General features: G+C 41.6%; 1 protein-coding gene across 1 annotated transcript in view; it reads right to left on the bottom strand.

Moving 5' to 3' along the window:
* Positions 1-20061, bottom strand: part of SERINC3 (serine incorporator 3) — a 117237-nt gene that overhangs the window by 14734 nt on the left and 82442 nt on the right. The window contains exons 6-7 of the mRNA XM_086932557.1: positions 10845-11014; positions 7251-7341 (exon numbers count right to left, since the gene is read on the bottom strand). Of these exons, the coding sequence (XP_086788683.1) occupies positions 7251-7341; positions 10845-11014 (261 nt within the window). The remainder of the gene's footprint in view (positions 1-7250; positions 7342-10844; positions 11015-20061) is intronic.

The raw sequence follows: 20061 nt of genomic DNA, 5'->3' as shown, positions 1-20061 counted from the left end.
TTATTTGACTCAACGGCGGCGCAAACAATGCGCCCTATTCACAACGTGACGCATCTAGGAGATGCGTCACGTTGTAAAGCCCTGCACCATAAGGAGGCGTTCCTGCGCAGGGGGGGGCGTTCCTGCGCAGGAACGCCTCCTAAAAGTGGCTGAGTGAAATCTATAAGATTTCACTCAGTCACTTTCAGGCCAATGCTGCGTCAAAACCCTGCGCCTGCTTGAAACAGGCGTAGGTCTTGACACAGCATTGTGAAGATGGGGCCCCCCCCCCCCGAGCCTTGCTGGAGCTGCGTCGTGCTTGCGACGCAACTCCAGCAATGCGCAACCTTTACGGCACAGATGCGTCACGCATCTGTGCCGTTTTGGCCCCATGGTGCGCCGCATTGTAAATGCGGCGCACCATGGGTGGCGGAGCTGTGGCGCACTGTGGCGCACATTAACTGGCGCATCCCTGGGGATGCACCAGTTAACATAAATCTGCCCCTAAGTATCTAAAAAAAATTTGCTGGTAATGGTGTAAAAGAAGCCATAAAGAAAATGTAGCAAACTTCAATGCCAAATGTTGATTATGAACAATATATCTTCAACAAGAAACATCAGAAAGTTGGTGAAATCATTGATAAAGTTGTGGAGAGACTTGCCAAACTCAGACATTGTAAGTTCAATTCATTTAATGATGGTCCAGTAGTTTTCTGAAGTGGGTGCCTGGAGGCGTGAAATGTATGTCTGGCACAAGCTAGTGCATGGGAATGACTCCTTGGTTCACCCTAACCAATGGGGTAAAAGTTGCTGGGGTCAACCTTACCCCCTTTGGGCATTTTCATGATAGCAAACATCTTCAGCCACACTAAACTTGGGCTCCGAGAGGTGGGGGTGTTATGTGCAGTGTATTCTGTTATTCTTGTGTCCTCCCACTTCTAACAATAAAATCCATGTTGTGACAGCCAATGTACCCAAAATTAACGAAGAAACAGTCTGGTAGAATAAAGCAACGGTTTCCAGGAAACAGACAGTGGATACACAATATTTGTTTTTACATCCTGTTTACCTTTCTTTCAAGTGTACTTCCAGTGTTATATGTAAAAACCCTGCAATAGACGCATGATGGGACAAAGCAGGTCCTTCAGAACCCAGATGCTGGCAGCCATTTCCCTTCCTTTCAAGTGTACCCCCCAGTGCTATACCCCAAAAACCAGTAGACTGGTCAAGCAGGATTTGCCTTTCAAGCTGGATTTGACACAGTAATGTCAAAAAGGATACTTACAGCCCCCAAACCTGCAAAGTTTGGTAGATTCAGGGGACTCATTGCTGCCCATTCAGGACAGCCAATTATTTTTGCACTTCAGAACTTTTTCACACCTAACCAAATTATAATTACACGCTAACAGAAGTGGGAGAGCAACTGTAAATTTAGCTGTGGGGAACTTCACATAAGTTACTTTTCCTTAATATTTATTAAAGATTGGACTTACATTTTTAATAACTAGTGAAACTAGTGATCCTTGAGTGTACCTGCTCGCACACCGGAGTTTCAGTGTCCATCCCGTCCCCACCCTACGGTCCTTTTTGCCACACCCAAAGGATCTTTTTCCCTACTGACCACACCTCTGGGTGATGTGAGTGTTTAGGGTGGTTTTCTGCCGCTGCTCACTTATAGTTTGTCTGGTTGTGTAATTTACTTTTTAATGTACGATATATTCCATATAATTAGTGAAATATTTGCAGTTATTGTGGTGGTTCTAGAGTGGGAGGGACCCAGCTCCGATGTAACGCAATCAAATGTACTGTCACATTGTGCCTCATTTTTGTACCAAATACAATAAAAACAGGTTTAAAAAAAGAGTTGTTTCATTATTTTCATAACCAGTCCCATTCCTGAGATACAGTATTAGGAATCTGTATTCTGGTTTTCTACATAGGACAGCTAGGAGGCCTGTCAGTGAAAAATAGATTTTAGGTGCTAGTCACTGAAAGGATGTTAACATTAAATTTCTACATGCCCTATGTTTAAATACCATGCACCCTGCCTAGTGGGCTAAAAGGCCTACATATGGTTGCCATATTAATATTTAAAAGGGAGGTTTTTACCTGTCAAAAGGGTTTATTTTGGCAGGTCGATTTGCAGTGTGTGTCTTCCACAGTCAAGCTACAATGGAAGGCCTGAAGCCAGGTTTTACACTGTCACTTGAGTGGATGGTACAATTATGAAAATTTTGAACCACATACTAGAGACTTATAAATAAGTTAAATATACCAATTAGGAATATACCAATTTAACTGTGTTTAAAGGTGTAGCACACACACTACTGGTTAGGGGAGTTCTAACTGTAGCATTACATATAATCGAGCAAAAGCTGGAAAATACAAGGTAACCACATAGAAAAGATGGCTTTCCTGCTCCTTATCTAATTCACTTGACTCTTTTGCCATGCTAAAAGCTTGAAAACACGCTCAAAGATTTCCTCAACACATTGTTCATCGAAGAGCTATCTTCTCTGCTTTTCTCAGTCTACTGTGAGTACTTATGGCGGAAGGGTAAATCTGCTTTTATCTTGTTTCTTTGCCACCCATGGAAAGTACGCTTTTTGGCTTGACAAGCAATCAATTTTCAAGGCCTTATTCATTATCAGTCTCATCATAATTGACAGTTATTTGAGACACTTAATCATTTACTCTCTTCTGCTGCTCCTGAACCTTCTCTTGTACACATTTTGCAGATGACTTCACTATCTATGTTACCTTAAACATAAATATTCAGCCGTTATTCACTTCTGCTCAAACCAAGTACCTGCTTATGTAGTTCTTCAAGACAGATCAATGACCCCTGCTAATCATGTCTTCTACTGCTTCGGACTCCCTTGGTCTTGGACCTTCTTCATGTTGCCAAGCCCACTGTTTCACCTTCAGATCCTCTACAATTCATACTGGTAAAACTGCTGCTTACACTTAGTATCCCAGCTGATCTGGCTCTCTCTTTCTTCTGTAATCTTCCCTTCTTCTTTTAACCCCTTGGGTGCGCATGACGGAACCGCGCCGCCATGAGCCACGGGCGGCGTGTGCTCATGACAGCGTGGTTCCGTCATGCGGCTGCCACTCCACCCACGCAGCATGAGCGTGCAGGGCGGTGACGGAACGGAAGCGCCGCGCTCAACTCCACCCACCCCCCCCCCCCCCCCCCCCCCCCCCCCCCCCGGGCCGCGGTGAAATTCGTGCCGTGGCGAAGGGGTTAAGTCAGCACCTTTTTTCCCCTTTGAAAAAAATTCTTTGTACCCAAATGATCATTCTAATTTCAAACACATTTCTTTCTAAAGTTAGATTATATTGTTCCCCGACCAATTGTATCCTTCCTTTATAATCACACTATCGCTTGCTCAACATGGTTTCCATGGTTATTCCAAAGAAACTGCTCAGATCTCTAGCTCTAATTTTCTCCTTATCTCTTACCATAACAAGCAATCATATATTCTGGTAACAAGCAACCATATATTCCGATTTGTTTAGACCCTGCCACTGCCTTTAACACAGTGGCAATTTATTTTCTGGCGTCTCTTTTTTCTTCATGTAATAGGGACACTGTTCTTAGCTGGTTTTTGTCCCATCTCTCTGGGGGCTCCTCATCCATCTCTTGGAAAGAGTTGTTGGATGTACATCAACTGGTCTAATATGTGATCCCAAAGCATTCAATCTAGGGTTCCCATCATTTTTCTCTAAATATACTAATTTGTTGTTTTACACTGTTTCTGCACATTAATCTCATGTTATGCTGCTCTCCATTTCTTTCTTCTCTAGATCTATCCAGGAAAGTATCTCAATGTTCCAGAGGATATGAAAATATGGATTGCCTCACCTTTCCTTAAACTAGATCCCAATAAAACAGCGATATTTTCCTTTCCTGCTCACTCTTCCTATTCAGATCCACTGACAATCCCTTATTCCTCCACTGATATTTCTTATTCTTCCACTGATATTCCTTATTCTTCTTCTGTTTGCAACACTTGGGCATTGTATTTAACTCTCCTTTTGGACTCTGCACTGCAATTTGTAACAGTAATTAAAACCTGACACTTCTTACTTTAGAGGATGATTTCTCTATTGAATTTAATTATCACTCATCTTTATATGTGGGCTTGCTCAAATACGTAATCAATCCTCTTCAACTACTTCACAATGCTTGTCTTTAACTTTTATTTTGTCTTCCAAGTCACACTTCAACATCTATAACAACTAGGCTTGTTAGCGGTTTCCACTTACAGTGACTTTTACTTTTTGTGCATCGTGTTTGAATGTTACTACATTTTGGCATTATCTATGATCTTTGCAATCTAGTTCAAAGTATTTTCTAACCTTCCTTCAGCCCCCATATCATTTATTTCTTAAGTTCTGTGTTGTGTGCGTGTTTCTTTTTTTTACAATTCTTTCTTGAACATTTTCAAATAACATGATATGAAAAGACAGAATCTAGAATATCTTGGGTGAGAGTATAAATTATAATGATAACACAAAGCCAACCACTAAAAGAGTAAGGGGTTTAGGAGAGACATCAGTAAATACCCAACATCATGTTACTATATAGAGTAAAAATAAACAAAAGACATAGACCCATACAATCTGAATACATACACGGAACTGCCATTAAGCACATGGGAGTGGCTGTGTGTGGGGAGGGGGTTCATAAAATTGTGTATCTCACAGGGAAAGGGTCAAAGAGAACTAGGATTACTAGCAGGGAGTTGGCCCCCTCCCATTGCCTCAGAGAGAGGCCAGAGAAAGGACCTTTCAGAGTCACAGTATGTTAAATTATTGATGTGGAGAACCATCACTCCATATCAGGTCTAAAACTTCTAGCAGATACTTGATTTAAAGATCACCTGTAATTATGGTGCAACATATGACAGTTCAGTCGTCTGTTTGCTTTTCTCTGATTGGACTGCTGCCGCCAGTGACAGAGACTGCAGAGTTTGGACCCAACATAGCTATTCATCTGCGCTTGTGGTTGGGGGTAAGAGTGGCAAGTCAATTATATCAAGCTGGAGATTCAGGTAAGCAGTTTCAGGTACTGGGGCCGTCACAGGCTGAAAAGATTAAAATCCAGATGTTGCGCCAGTAGTGGGCCAGTGCCACAGTATATGTATCAGGTCACAGTTAGACCAGCCACAACACCAAGAGAGGGGGAAGCAGGCCCACTTTATGTAACTTCCTGATGGACCAATACCACTTATGTAAGATCTTGTAAAACAGAAATTGTAACCTGAAGTACTTGTTGCGGGTTTCTGTAAATAGAGACCAGTCATCAGGAGAATGTGTTCAACATGGAATGCTTGAACTGTCTATTTTCATGTAAGGTCCTGTTTGAAAAAAATTGATCTATGAGCGCATAGTATATATCAGACACCACACCCGGATGGATGCCCAGCTAATGAGGTATTTCTGGACAGGGGTGTCTGATAGTGCTGTAATCTGGTGGCTTGCATTTCTATGCAGTCAGTGCAGCAATTGCCAATTTTGCAAACAAAACAACTCGTTTAAGGCGAATTCAACCTTACAGAGGTCAAAGGATTTGTGGGTCCACTGAGTGAACAATTGATCTATAGGAGATCCTTTGCTTTGCACTGCCCCTAGGGGATTGGCTTACTGCAGAGTTGGAAACCCACATTACGCCATATATCTGTGCTATGGTGTGTACATACGGGTAATTTCCCATCTTTTTGTGAGCATGTTTCCAGTTTGATGGCTGGCATTAATAGTGGTGCTGTTAAAGGATGTCAGAGTAGGACAGGAGGTGGAGACAGCAGTCTGTGTCATACGCCCTCTGGTTAGGTAGAAGAGGGACTGGGGCGATACCAGGCCTAGGAAGCAGGGTTATGGGCCAAATATTAAGAGAGCAAATCAGCAGCTTTCCGCCACCCATAGTGGTATTTGCATAGCATTTCCTAAGGATCAATCTCAGATAAGTACCATCCCACATTAAAGATCTGATGGGTGAGTCAATCTCCAGCAATTTGGATCTATGAATCAATAAGGGTGGCATGCTGAATATGTAGTTACATCTGTGTGCGATGACAATTTTGAAAACCCTGATCCTACTTCACAGAGGTAGAATACGGTGTTTCCATTGTGTGCTAAAATTCTGGGTCCTCAGAAAGAAGGTATTCTGGTTATGATTTACAACATTGCCAACCAAATACTTCAGGAACTTCAATGTCCACTTCACCAGGTGTTTACTTAGACTGGATTAGGGCATCAGATTTGCCTCAGTTAATTTTGAAATCAGAAAAAGCTGAAAACTGCATGTTCATTCGATATTAGAGAAGTGAGAGATGCCTCAGGGTTGAGTAGAGTTAGCAGGACATTGTCTGCATACTGGAAAGATTTCATCACACCACTGTGTGCTAGGGATGAGGTTCCAATGCAAGGAGAAAAATCAAGGCGAAAGCAAGGAACTCTGGAAGGTCCCTTGTCCAATCGGGACAGGTTGCAACCCACCCAAAGTTCACTAGGGCCAATAAGTTCTGATACAATCACCTGACTTTTGAAAATATGTTTGTGTGCCAGGTCCCGGTTTCTCAATAGTCCTAAACAGATAGCCCAATTCAACAACAAAGGCCTTCTTGGCGTCCAGTCAGATGGCCAGTGCCTCATCAAAATGAGAACAAAAAAACAGCTGCACACTAAAGTTAATCATCTGGAAGAAAGGGCTTGAACGAAGAGAGAGCAAAGGTTTGATAACTTGTACAAATTGTAATTTCTTGATGTGTGATTACAGCAATTGTTTTTGCTAGAAGAAAAAAGAAGAAACCACTAACCCTGCCAGAGCTAAACAAATACTGACACAGGCTAGGTTAATTTGGGAAAAGGCGGCCTCTGCACCAAAATTTAAACTGAGTTTTTGATGTTGAAAAATTTACTATTTCAACATGTTTTCAGACTTCGTAGCCAGTTACCATATTTCATAGCATTTTTTTATAGAATGGCTAAAAGCTACAGAAAAAAATATAATGTAATGGGTCCCTCTCTCTTGCTTCTGATGGCTCATGACCAAATCAATAGACTCTTGAAGTATATGACCCGTGCTTATTTTGGAATATATTTAAGTTGGCAACAGATGGGATCTAACCAATGGCTGTTTCTATGGTGCCAAATCAATGAATGGGTTATGCAGCTTAGGTCATTGTGTACCATAAAGAGACTATGGATAGATAACAAGAAAATCTCAAATTATTTTGTTATACGTGTAGCCAAAGAATACTTACCAGGTTCATTGGACATCGCAGACCAGGTGAGGTACATAGTGTATAGAGTGATGACGGAGGACTGAAGAAGACCAGACCGAGGCTGGTGTTCCTAAGAAAACAGAGGGAATGCAAGAAGGTAATAAATAGAACAATACAACTATGCCATAATATTTCAATATTTACAAGTGTTATTAGTATTCTTTAGTAAACCTGCTAAACAGAAGTAACATGTTCATCACATACACATTCCTCTAGAAAACTGTTTTTTGAATTTGCAGCAGCCGACTTTTTCCTGTATACGTTTTAAAGGCTAAAAAGATCGTTGTTCACTCTTTTGTAAAATCCAATACCCCTCCAAAGGTATTTAGTTACTAATTTGACAATTTCTTAGTAAATCTGTCATCCTCTAAACAAGACCTAATATGAGTAAATGCATTGCTACATAATCAAACATGAGTAAGCAGTATTAACCTAATACAGAGTGCAGTATCTCTCCCCATCTAGATTTTGGGGAAATCAATTTCTACAGTTAACAAGATTGTTTCTGATAGCAGGGAACACTGATAATTGAATAGCATCACTGTCGTGATCAGTATGTCTTCTTTTGATAGTCCTTTACAATTCATCGTAATGGCTTTCATTACCCACTGTACAGCACAATCCTGAGAGTAGGTTTTTCAGGGCACATTGTTTATGGTCATCTATATTCATTGTAGGTTAGTGCTGTGCATACAAAATCCAGACCGGTTTTAGAACATCAATGACCAACATTAATGATTACACCTGGGAGAAATCTTTCACTGCTGCTGGTTAATTCCCATTTTCTCTTTGACAAATTTCAATATTTTATTGTGGTAGCATTTGTAGAGTGGTTCCTACCACTTATGAGACCACAAAATCCTTCTGGGTAGACAAGCAAGAACCTACTTCGTTTATTGAGGTTGGATGGTAAAGTGTGAGTTCTTAATATGGGAGGAGTTTTGGTAACGCTGTACCCTTGTAATGTGCCCATGCGTGACATGAAGTGAAGAAGAGTGAGATACAGTCAAACATTTGTGTACACTTACCATTTCTGTATGTGCGTTAAACCCTACTTTATGGGAACAGGCAGCAGATTATTTAGAGTTGCTCTTGGAAATGGATCATCTGTTCTCAAATTACTGAATTCCAAGTGATTCTGAATGTTTCTTACTGCCAGCAGAGATATACAGAGCACGACCGTCGGATCATAGAAAAAGAACCACCAACGCACTGAAAAAAGAAGATCAAACCTTGCGGACGACCAGAAGTTGTGTACAAAGTACTTTCAAGAATTTGAAGATCTTTCATTCTTCATCCTCTCAACAGAAGATCGTTGGCAGGTACAGTAATAAACGAGCAGAGACTTAATTGCTTTAAACTGTTCCACAAACTAGTTCAAGGCATACTTCATTCCTCTGAAAACTGTGCGAGAACAGGCTATTTTATACCAAATGTTTATAGAGCAATGGGCTATCGAGGTTTTGTTTCTTCATGATTAATATGATGTGGCAAGTGGAAAGCCTGTTAAGAAAGCTGGCTGGGGTTAGTGATTCATTAGCAGTAGTTCTGGGTGGGGCAGACACAGTTTTGGCCAGAAAATCTCCTATAACATCTGAAATGAACAAGTGTCTGCAAGCGAGCAAGCAGGTCACTGTCCTTGAGCAATACTTTGAAATTAATGGGCGAGAGTTGTTTGAAAGTGTCCAAGATTTTTGTCCGCACAACTGAACATTTTGGGGAGGGAGCTACCTGAAGGAGAAGTCTGTTGGAGGAGGTGCTCTACAGAAGTGTTCCAGGGGCTTTCAGGAAGAGGTGCACTCCAAATAAATTGCAGAGGAACTGACTGTGAGGGATTCAGGTCCTAAAACATTCTGGGTTACAGAATTCTGAGAGGATTTTCTGAAGTTCTCTGTATTGGCATGTGAACTGGCATTTAGATTCACAAATCCAACTGGAGCAGAGAAGTTTCTTGAGGGAAGTTTTATACTTTCACAAGGGTCATTAACCCCCTCCATGCTCCATTCAGCCGTTGGCCGTAGCGAGCATTACCTTGCTGGTGCTGCGAACGGGCAACGGCCGACACAGCCCCGCCCACTCCGTGGAACGCCCGCACTGCGGCGAAATAATCGCCGCGGTAAACGGGCTAAAAACAGAGCTAATTGTTGCAGGTCATTTGTTTCCCCACCAAAGAGTTCAGAGCAGGCACGGCTGGTTCAGGTCAGAGCGTGGGGGGAGTGGGGCTGGGGGCGTTTAGAGTCAACAGATGACAGAATAGAAATAAACAACAAAAGAGTGAGGCCAAAAGATGAAGAGCTAGCAAGAGGAGTCACTCTTGTTTATTAGAAGAAACACTTTTGCTTTCTAGACGAACGCTCACTCACCAAACTGGTTGGTGACATGCTTCATCATTGGGTTCCCACCAGAGAGGCAGAGTGTCTCCTTGGCGTGCTACGATGCCTGATTACAGCGGAGCGGGTTTGGTGATCTGTCGGGGTGAGAAATTGATAGTGCAAAGGATTAAGATTGCCTCTATTTATCGAAAAAAACTCTTTATTGGTGGAGAAATAAGGCAAGAGTAAAAACAGTGAGGTGGATGTTTAGAACTGGGTAGATTGACCAGTTACATCCTAGGTTAAAAAGTGATGTGTGGTCTACATGTTTCAGCCTCCTAATGCCTGTAGCGAGGCTTTCGTCAGGACCAAGTGCCACAGTGGTATATGCACGCTAAGGCTTACCCTAACCTGTGGCAACAGAAAAAAAACACTTAACTTGCGGTTACCGTAGTGCCTTCAGGGTTCCTGAAAGCAGAATGAATATCAAGTGTAGGATAACCTTACACCATGGATCCTAGCGGGGGGTGACGGCTTGTAGTCACACGTTCATCAAAGCCAAGCACCCGTTTGGCACCTGGAGAAAATAAAACCCCTTACCTTGCTCTCGTCATATCCCCGACTTGGCGATGTGGTGAGAAAAGGTAAGTTGTTTTATATATTCATTTATTTTATTTACCAATTCCGGCGTCTGTTGACTCTGCCCTGTCCTTGCCCCACTGCTCAGACGCACCTGGTTTAAAGGTTATGTTTAATGTCTTAAGTGTGTTGTAAACATTTCACTAATATTGGTTAGAGATATTGGAGTTCAATTATTATGTTTTTACGTTAGCGCCTACAAGTTGCTCTGGATCAGAGCTTTTAATATTGCTTTCGCTCTGCTAAACTCCTTGCCTGAAGTCATGTCTGTCAGAATTCTCGAAGTTTGGTTGTTCAATTTGCTTGGTGTGCTACTTGATGAGTTTTTTTCTCAATTTATTTTTGCGAGAATGCCATGGCTGACCCTGTCCGGTAGATGCACAGGTTGTAGAAAGGTTTATGTGCAGCCAGAGTATTTTACATGAGTGTTGTAGCCTATAACTGCTTGAGTTTTATGCTATTTAGTTCAATAACTTAGCTCTGTGGGTTAATTTATCGACTGAAATGCAGTGTGTGTGCACACTTACTTCTGAATAAGAGAGCGAGACAAAATGTGTGTGAGAGAGAGAAGAGAGATTAAACAAATGTGAAAACAATAAAAAGACTTTTATAAACACAGTACCTGTATTTTTGGTAAGATGGAGACAATAGACACTGCTATGCACAAGATCATATTAAAACTGATGAAGAACTTGTTCTCAATGCATCCCTCAGGCTTTGTGTAGAAGACGTAGAAAAGCACAACAGCGATTCCAGATAAAATGTAGTTCAAAGCGGTTGCAGAGAGAAGTGCTGAAACAAAACAAAGTATGACAATTAACACAGTGTCACAAATTGTGGGTTCATTTTGTTTTCTTTCATCCTTCAATATTCTAAAGTGCTACCCCAATCAACTATTCGTTTTCAACAAAAAACTCAAACAGACCACCACACGAATCTACACATTTATCTAAAAGATAAGGCAACCCTGAAGAGAAATAGGTCAGATATCACATGCAAGTTTGAGATAGGAGGAATACATGGATCAATAAGATAGAGGAATTCATGGTCCACAATCCCTAAATGACTATGGAAACAGGCCTGGAAGGCTGAAAAAAGACAAAACTGGAGAATTGGAAGGAAAGATAAGGTGTCCAGCATTACAGGGTAGGCTACTATGCGTGGTACCTGCCAACCATTGCAAGTAATAGTGCACGGACATATTGTGGCAGGACCATAGTGTGAGCAAAGTTACCAGTGATGGAAAGCACATAAACTTGTGTGGTGCAGTTTTTGTAGGAAGTTGGTGGTCATGTCGTTGTCCACAAAAAAATGCTCTCAATTCACTGACGACTAACTTCCACTGCACAATATAAATTTCTACATATTCAACCATGTGATCTATGATGACAAATTTCATGTGCACATTCTGTTTCTGTTCCACAGCAACATTCAGCAATGCACTGTTAAAGAATACAAACAAGAAACAATGGGGATTATATATATCACATAATACTGACTTGGAAGATTCCCATTCTTCTTTGAGTATGTATAGTTTAAATGAAGATTATGCTTCCTTGCAGTTCAGACCCTCTTGTTGCGTTGCTGCCTAAACAAGCAATACTGCAAAGTGATTTTATTTATTAGTGTTTGAGACACACTCATACAACTGTTAGATCACTTTCAAATGGCTAAGGCTAATCGGGGGCTAGGCTGTGCAAGTTCAGAATGATCAGGTACATGAGCGAAAGCGAAATGAACGACCTACAGGTTCCCGACTACGAAACTCAGGGATTTCCCCTCACAAATTTATATTTTTGAAAAACCGGATGTGTGTTGGATACCAGTACAATAATGATGAAGAACTGCAATGAGCAAACTGAAATGTAAATAGCCTTGAAAAAGCCCTGGCGCGAATCGCCATAGGGGACGAAACACGTGTCGGCTGTTCATGTTTTTACTGGATTCAATAAAGATCCTTTTTCTACACAAAAATGGACTCTTGACTCAATCTATATGAGTAAGGATTCAGCCTAATAACACAAAAAACTGCTGTAAACACACTCACTATCCCCCTAAAGACTTTACTGTTTAAAACTCCAGAGGTCCAGAGTTTTTTTGAGTGTGTCTCTCTTACAAAAAACTACGTGAAGACTGATATAGCCTTGGATTCTCCTTTGGACCACCCTTCCTTTCTAGAAACATGAGCTGTCTGTACAGCATTTGAGTCGCCATAAGCTAAACGTAGAAAAGACAGCGTTCAAAATGTAAAAAGTGTGGTGCTGTTCAGAGCTACTGGAGAAGAAAATTTCTAAAGGTAAGAGTTTTATTTCAACCTTTCACGAGCGACGCGTTTCGAGCATCCACGTGCTCTTGTTCACACGAATATATATATAGACACAGTTGACAAGATTGTGTGCTGGCCAAAGAAATTTATTTTCAGTCAGCCCTCGGACGTGTTTCGCCTGACCAGCAGGCTTGTTCACCGAAGCTTCAATTCATTACAATCGCCATTTTAACCAGTGTGCAACAAGTACAATCATGTGACCAAAAACTACTGGGTGAAAGAGAGTGAGAAAAGACTCGTATTTTTTACAAGTAAATAACACATGCATTGGCTTTTGTTACAAAACTGCTGAAATCACAAGTGATTAAATATCTTTACAATTGCGAGGAAGGGCATGGTATATTAACGTTTCAAATTATCAACGTTTTACGAATATCAACTCTCATGCAGGCGCTGCGATCCTATCACTTAGTTATGTGACAGGGCATAAACCAACAAGTGCGATCGAAGCAGTGGAGAGTTTTTTTCTCCGTTTCAATACAACTTTATTGATGAATTATTAGCGCTAATATGAGAGTAGCGCACCTGCATGTTAGCTGGTAGCCTGATCTAGCCCAAGTGGGCGGGTGCTGCCTCTACACGCCAGATGTTGGTTTTCACCATCTTTCCAGACCAGTTTATATCACGTATTGCCCCAGTGGGCGACAGTTAGCCACTCTTTCAAACCCTTCTCCCAGTAGAATACCAATTGGTTGTGTAGACATAGTGCTCAGACATGATAGTGCAAACTTAAACATAAAACAGTTAAAAATTAGGTTTTGCTGCTTTCTCTATATTTTCTGCATTTTCTTACATGATTACAATAGTCTATTGGGACCAGCCCTTACTACTCATACTACAAGTGCATGCTCAGATCTTCTTCTAAATTAAGCCCTCCCGGGGACTTCGAATTGAGCTCCAAAATGTACCTTGATTCGAGGCGCCTTAATTTCTTTAGTCTGTCTCCGCCTCTAACATTCTTTGGAACACAATCAATTACAAAATAGCAGAGCCCTGCTTCATTTTTGTCATGTTTTGCTTCGAAATGTCGAGCCACCGGGTATGTTTTGTCAGCGTTACGGATGTCTCTCATGTGCTGCAAAATTCTAACATGAACTGGATGAATTGTGCTGCCCACGTACCTCAGACCACATGGGCATTGAAGTACGTAAACGGCATAATCTGTCTTGCAGTTAAAAAAGCCTCTAATTTGTTTTACTCTTTTGGAGAGGCCAACTGCATATGTTTGCATGTTAATCCCTAACTTACAGGCCTTACACTTTGTACATTTTATGAACCCTGGTTTCTTTTTTGGTTTCTTTTTTAACCAATTTGCAGCACCTCCTTTTGGCTTTTGTTTTGGGGGCAGCATATTGGAGACAAGCATCTGTTTAAAAGACCTAGCTTTCCTAAATGTGATAGCTGGTCTCTTTTGGACAAGATATTGAAGAATGGGATCATTGGCAATCAGATGCCAGTATCTATTTTGGATCTTGCTCACTTTTTTATGTTGTTTGTTGTACGTGGTGATCATTCTGACCTGCTTGGACTCGGTTTTCTTTTTACCTTGGGGTTTGGTTTGGTTGAACAAAATGTCTTCTCTACTGCACTTTTTTGCCTTTTTAATACAACTACTGATGTTTTCTTGGGTATAACCTCTGGCTCTGAAGCGAGTGTTTAAGATTTTAAGTTCTTGCTCCAGGTTCTCTTGATCACTACAATTTCGGATGGCCCTTAGGCTTTCACCATACGGTATGCTTCTAACTAAGCTAGTAGGATGGAAACTTGCTGCGTGAAGCAGAGTGTTTCCCGCTGTGGGTTTCCTATATAAGTTCGAATGGAGTCTCCCATTCTTAACAAATATAGTGAGGTCTAGGAAATTAAGTGAGGTGGCACTGATGTTACTTGTGAACTTCAAATTGAGGTTGTTAGTTTGTAATTTTTTTATTAGGTTCTGTGCACTTGCCTCTGTCCCTTTCCAGGCTAGGAATAGGTCGTCTATATACCTACTCCAATGGAGAATGTTGTCTTCCCATTCCTTCTGGAATTCCGCTAGGACCACCTGCTCCTCCCACCAGCCCATATGCAAATTAGCATAGCTGGGGGCGAAGTAGGTGCCCATAGCGGTTCCACAGATCTGCTTATATAGGGTGGTATCGAAAAGAAAGTAGTTGTTGTTAAGACAAACCGATACCATAGTTAGTAACATTTGAGTATGGAGCCACAGAATAATTGAACGCTCTTTCAGGAAATGTTTAATAGTTCGAAGGCCATCTTCATGCCTGATGCTGGAGTACAACGTTGTGACGTCAATAGTCACCAGCAAAAGGTCTTCCTCCCATGGTAAATCATAGATTTTTCATAGGAAATCACTGGAGTCTTGGATAATTGAGGAGAGTTGTTTCACTAAGGGGCACAGGAATGAGTCAATGTACTTGGGTGTAGTTTCTAGCGCCCCCCCTATTGCAGAGATAATTGGGCGCCCTGTGGGATTAACTGCACTCTTATGTACCTTAGGAATAAGGTAAAACACTGGTGTGACAGAGTTAACAATTTTCAAGAATTTCAGTTCTTCAAGGGAAATAAGGCTCTGTCTGTACCATTCCTGTAATTGGTTGTTATATAGCTCAAATTGGTTATTCCTGGCTGCTTCTGTAATTTTAGCATAGTTACAGCGGTTATTCAGTTGTTTATATGCCTCATTTAGGTATTGCTCTCTATCCCAGAGAACGACATTTCCCCCTTTATCAGCATTTCTTACTATACAGTTATGATCAGATTTCAGTTTAGTAATTAACGCTGAATACTCTTTTTCTTGCTGCGTGAAATTTTTATGTTGTACACTTGTGCACTTTTCTAGATTTTTTTAAATCATTAACAACCAGTTCATGAAAAATATCAACTGTGTGACGTAAGCTCAATGGAGTAAATTTCGAGCTTGGTCTACAGTCTGTGGATACAGTTTTATTGATGTTGACATCCTGCTCCTTTGCAATCATCCTCGCTTGACTGCTTGTTGCTTCACAGGTTTCTCCGGCATTGTAGCTTGCACCTTGAGAAAGTTCATCCATCTCACTGGGGGCTGGAGAGTCGATACTTTGTAGGTTGAGTAGAAGGTCCATATCGGCCACCGATAGGTTATTGTTAATGTTTTGATCATCATGGAGAATATTCGGCGTAGATTTTTTGTGGTGTTTATTCAAGGCAAAAAACTTTTTAAGCTTGAGGTTTCTTACAAATGTATACGTGTCGACTCGTGTGTCCACATAATTGAAGTCTGCTGGTGGGCAAAAAGAGAGGCCCAGTTTCAAGATTTTTTCCTCTTTTGTTGTGAGGGTGATGTTTGGTAAGTTCATTATTGTTGTATCCTTTTCGTTTTCAACTTCCATACCAACATTTATTTGTTGGCCTTGCCTGGCGCAACGTTGGTTTTGTTTTCTCCTTTTGCGCCTCCTGCTCCTCTGCCTCTTCCTTTTGGTTTGCCGCCATAGTTGACTCTCCGCATGGGTCTGAGGTTGAATCTCCTCTCCTCTTCTAAAAAAGCGAACTCGTCTATCACAGATGGAATCGCTTGTTTATTCAATCTACTTTGTCCTTCCTCCAGATCTGTATCTACCTCTGAGCTGAGGAGGCTACTCTGGTCTGATTGGGGATCAGTTCTGATGGCTTTAGGGTTCATTCGTTGTTTGCGCATAGTATCAAATTTCTTGGCAAAGGTGTATATTTGCCCCCGTTCATAGTCCCGCTTATCCCTCAGACATTTTTGCGCTTTTCTTTCCTTTATCGTTAGTTCAAGTTTGTTAAGACGTTCCTTCATATCTTTCTTGAACTTGTTTATCGATTCCTGATCAGGCTCTTTCTCCAACATAAGCTGGATTTGATCGATTTCAATTAGCATCTTCTCCCTATCGGACTCGGCATATTTGATAAGGATTGCTAGCATTTTACAGGATGAGTCATGATTATTGTTCACCCATTCTCGTAACATGTTGGGATCGGGTTCTTCGTAAGTAGGCGCCACCATAATCCTTAAGCCACGGGGGATCCTCTTGACTTCCAAATAACGTTGAAGGGATTTTTGTTCCCACCATTTCGACAGTTCTCCACGTTTAAGTTTCTCTGGCCTCTTGAGTCTTGCCGTTACATCAGGTGTTTTTGAAATTGTTTCTCGTATTGCCGGTTTGGCGCTTGCTGCGCCTGTATCGTCGAAAATGGAGAGAGCAGCTTCCTCTCGCTCCTGAAGTTCTTGGGCTGACATATTAATTAGGAAATAGACACGGAACCGTCATTCCTGACCAGCAACCGCCAGGTGCTTTAAGACAATGCTTCAAGTCTCTAGGTGTACCCTGGCTCCCCCGCTTCCCGAAACTCTGGACGTCTCCTACCTGCCAACCGTTGCTCGTAGCGCAAGTCCTCCGACACCCGTCACTCCCGCCGGCGGCAGGCTTGCTCCTTGCTTCTTTCGGAGGGATCTCCTCCTCAATCCAGTTTCGGGGGGGGGGCGGCAGTTTGTGCAGCTTCAACTCCTCCGCACTTTAGAATGTAGCTGCCGCCTGCCAGAACAGCGGGTGTCTCGTCGAAAAAAAGACCTCCGAAGTCGGGTCTTTACAACACTCCACCTCTCAAGTAGTAAAACCACAAGTTGATGAGACTGTGTGTTGGCCAAAGAAATTTATTTTCAGTCAGCCCTCGGACGCGTTTCGCCTGACCAGCAGGCTTGTTCACCGAAGCTTCAATTCATTACAATCGCCATTTTAACCAGTGTGCAACAAATACAATCATGTGACCAAAAACTACTGGGTGAAAGAGAGTGAGAAAAGACTTGTAGTTTTTACAAGTAAATAACACATGCATTGGCTTTTGTTACAAAACTGCTGGAATCACAAGTGATTAAATATCCTTACAATTGCGTGGAAGAGCATGGAATAATAACGTTTCAAATTATCAACGTTTTACGAATATCAACTCTCATGCAGGCGCTGCGATCCTATCACTTAGTTATGTGACAGGGCATAAACCAACAAGTGCGATCGAAGCAGTGGAGAGTTTTTTTCTCCGCTTCAATACAACTTATTTGATGAATTATTAGCGCTAATATGCGAGTAGCGCACCTGCATGTTAGCTGGTAGCCTGATCTAGCCCAAGTGGGCGGGTGCTGCCTCTACACGCCAGATGTTGGTTTTAACCATCTTTCCAGACCAGTTTATATCACGTATTGCCCCAGTGGGCGACAGTTAGCCACTCTTTCAAACCCTTCTCCCAGTAGAATACCCATTGGTTGTGTAGACATAGTGCTCAGACATGATAGTGCAAACTTAAACATAAAACAGTTACAAATGAGGTTTTGCAGCTTTCTCTACATTTTCTGCATTTTCTTACATGATTACAATAGTCTCTTGGGACCAGCCCTTACTACTCATACTACAAGTGCGTGCTCAGATCTTCTTCTAAATTAAGTCCTCCCGGGGCCTTCGAATTGAGCTCCAAAATGTACCTTGATTTGAGGCGCCTTAATTTCTTTAGTCTGTCTCCGCCTCTAACATTCTTTGGAACACAGTCAATTACAAAATAGCAGAGCCCTGTTTCATTTTTGTCATGTTTTGCTTCGAAATGTCGAGCCACTGGGTATGTTTTGTCAGCGTTACGGATGGCTCTCATGTGCTGCAAAATTCTAGCATGCACTGGATGAATTGTGCTGCCCACGTACCTCAGACCACATGGGCACTGAAGTACGTAAACGGCATAATCTGTCTTGCAGTTAAAAAAGCCTCTAATTTGTTTTACTCTTTTGGAGAGGCCAACTGCATATGTTTGCATGTTAACCCCTAACTTACAGGCCTTACACTTTGTACATTTTATGAACCCTGGTTTCTTTTTTATCCAATTTGCAGCACCTCCTTTTGGCTTTTGTTTTGGGGGCAGCAAATTGGAGACAAGCATCTGTTTGAAAGACCTAGCTTTACTAAATGTGATAGCTGGTCTCTTTTGGACAAGATCTTGAAGAATGGGATCATTGGCAATCAGATGCCAGTGTCTATTTAGGATCTTTCTCACTTCTTTATGTTGTTTGTTGTACGTGGTGATCATTCTGACCTGCTTGGACTCTGTTTTCTTTTTACCTTGGGGTTTGGTTTGGTTGAACAGAATGTCTTCTCTACTGCACTTTTTTGCCTTTTTAATACAACTACTGATGTTTTCTTGGGTATAACCTCTGACTCTTAAGCAAGTGTTTAAGATTTTAAGTTCTTGCTCCAGGTTCTCTTGATCACTACAATTTCGGATGGCCCTTAGGCTCTCACCATATGGTATGCTTCTAACTAAGCTAGTAGGATGGAAACTTTCTGCGTGGAGCAGCGTGTTTCCTGCTGTGGGTTTCCAATATAAGTTCGAATGGAGTCTCCCATTCTTAACAAATATAGTGAGTCTAGGAAATTAAGTGAGGTGGCTCTGATGTTACTTGTGAACTTCAAATTGAGGTTGTTAGTTTGTAATTTCTTAATGACGTTCAGAGCACTTGCCTCTGTCCCTTTCCAGACTAGGAATAGGTCGTCTATATACCTAATATATATATATATATATATATATATATATATACATATACATATAATACATATAATACATATACACACACACATACACATTCTATTTTACCCTTGGATAGCTTTCATCCACAAAAGCTGAAATACAGCATACCATACGCAGTACACTTTCATATAAAGAGGAATTGTGGCGAGTTATCCTCCCTAAAAGAAGCCCAGGCAGAACTGACTCAAAGATTTACGGAGAGAGGATACAGTAAACAAGTTTTAAACCAGGACTTAAAAAAGGTGGAGGGAATCCCAAGAGAATCAATCCTGTTCTCAGAGATTTCAGGAGACAGACACGCTGTCAGCAAGAAGGATGAAATTAGAATGATAACAGGATACAATGCCTATCATGCAAAGGTGAGAGATTGTATGAATAGGCATTGGCATCTAGTGAGAAAAGATCCCATGCTAGGCAGCTTAGTCTCACGTAGACGCTCCTAACCTTTAGAAGGGCGAAATCTATGAGGCAACAACTGGTAGTGAGTAGTCCTGAGGTGGTGGAAACAGAGGGTGGCTCAAAGCAAACCCAGGTTTCTACAAATGTCTAAATATAAGGATTGTCAACATGGCATCAACAAGAAGGAAATTAAATCGCCATTGTTGCAGAAACCTTGGAAAATCCCTCGTATTTTTAATTGTAGGAGTTTCCATGTAGTATATATTCTCCAGTGCACATGCTCCAAATTTTATGTGGGCAGCATGATACACATGGTGCACGTGAGGATCCTCCAGCATTTGAGGGGGGTGAAAAAGCAAGATAGGACATGCCCTGTGGCCAGGCAAATCAACGAGGTCCAAGGAGGGAATTCCAATGAACTCTTCTATTTTGTTTTAGACTCAGTCCCGAAAAGCAGACGTTGGGGTAATCGCAAGGTGACATTGAGACAACTTGAATCCCATTATATAATAATGTTGGATACTAAGATTCCCCATGGCCTTCACTCAGA

Source organism: Lissotriton vulgaris, chromosome 7 (genome assembly GCF_964263255.1).
Source record: "Lissotriton vulgaris chromosome 7, aLisVul1.2, whole genome shotgun sequence".
NCBI classification, from domain to species: Eukaryota; Metazoa; Chordata; class Amphibia; order Caudata; family Salamandridae; genus Lissotriton; species Lissotriton vulgaris.
Note: the sequence above shows the minus strand (reverse complement) of the source record. Positions and strands in the feature narration are given on the sequence as shown.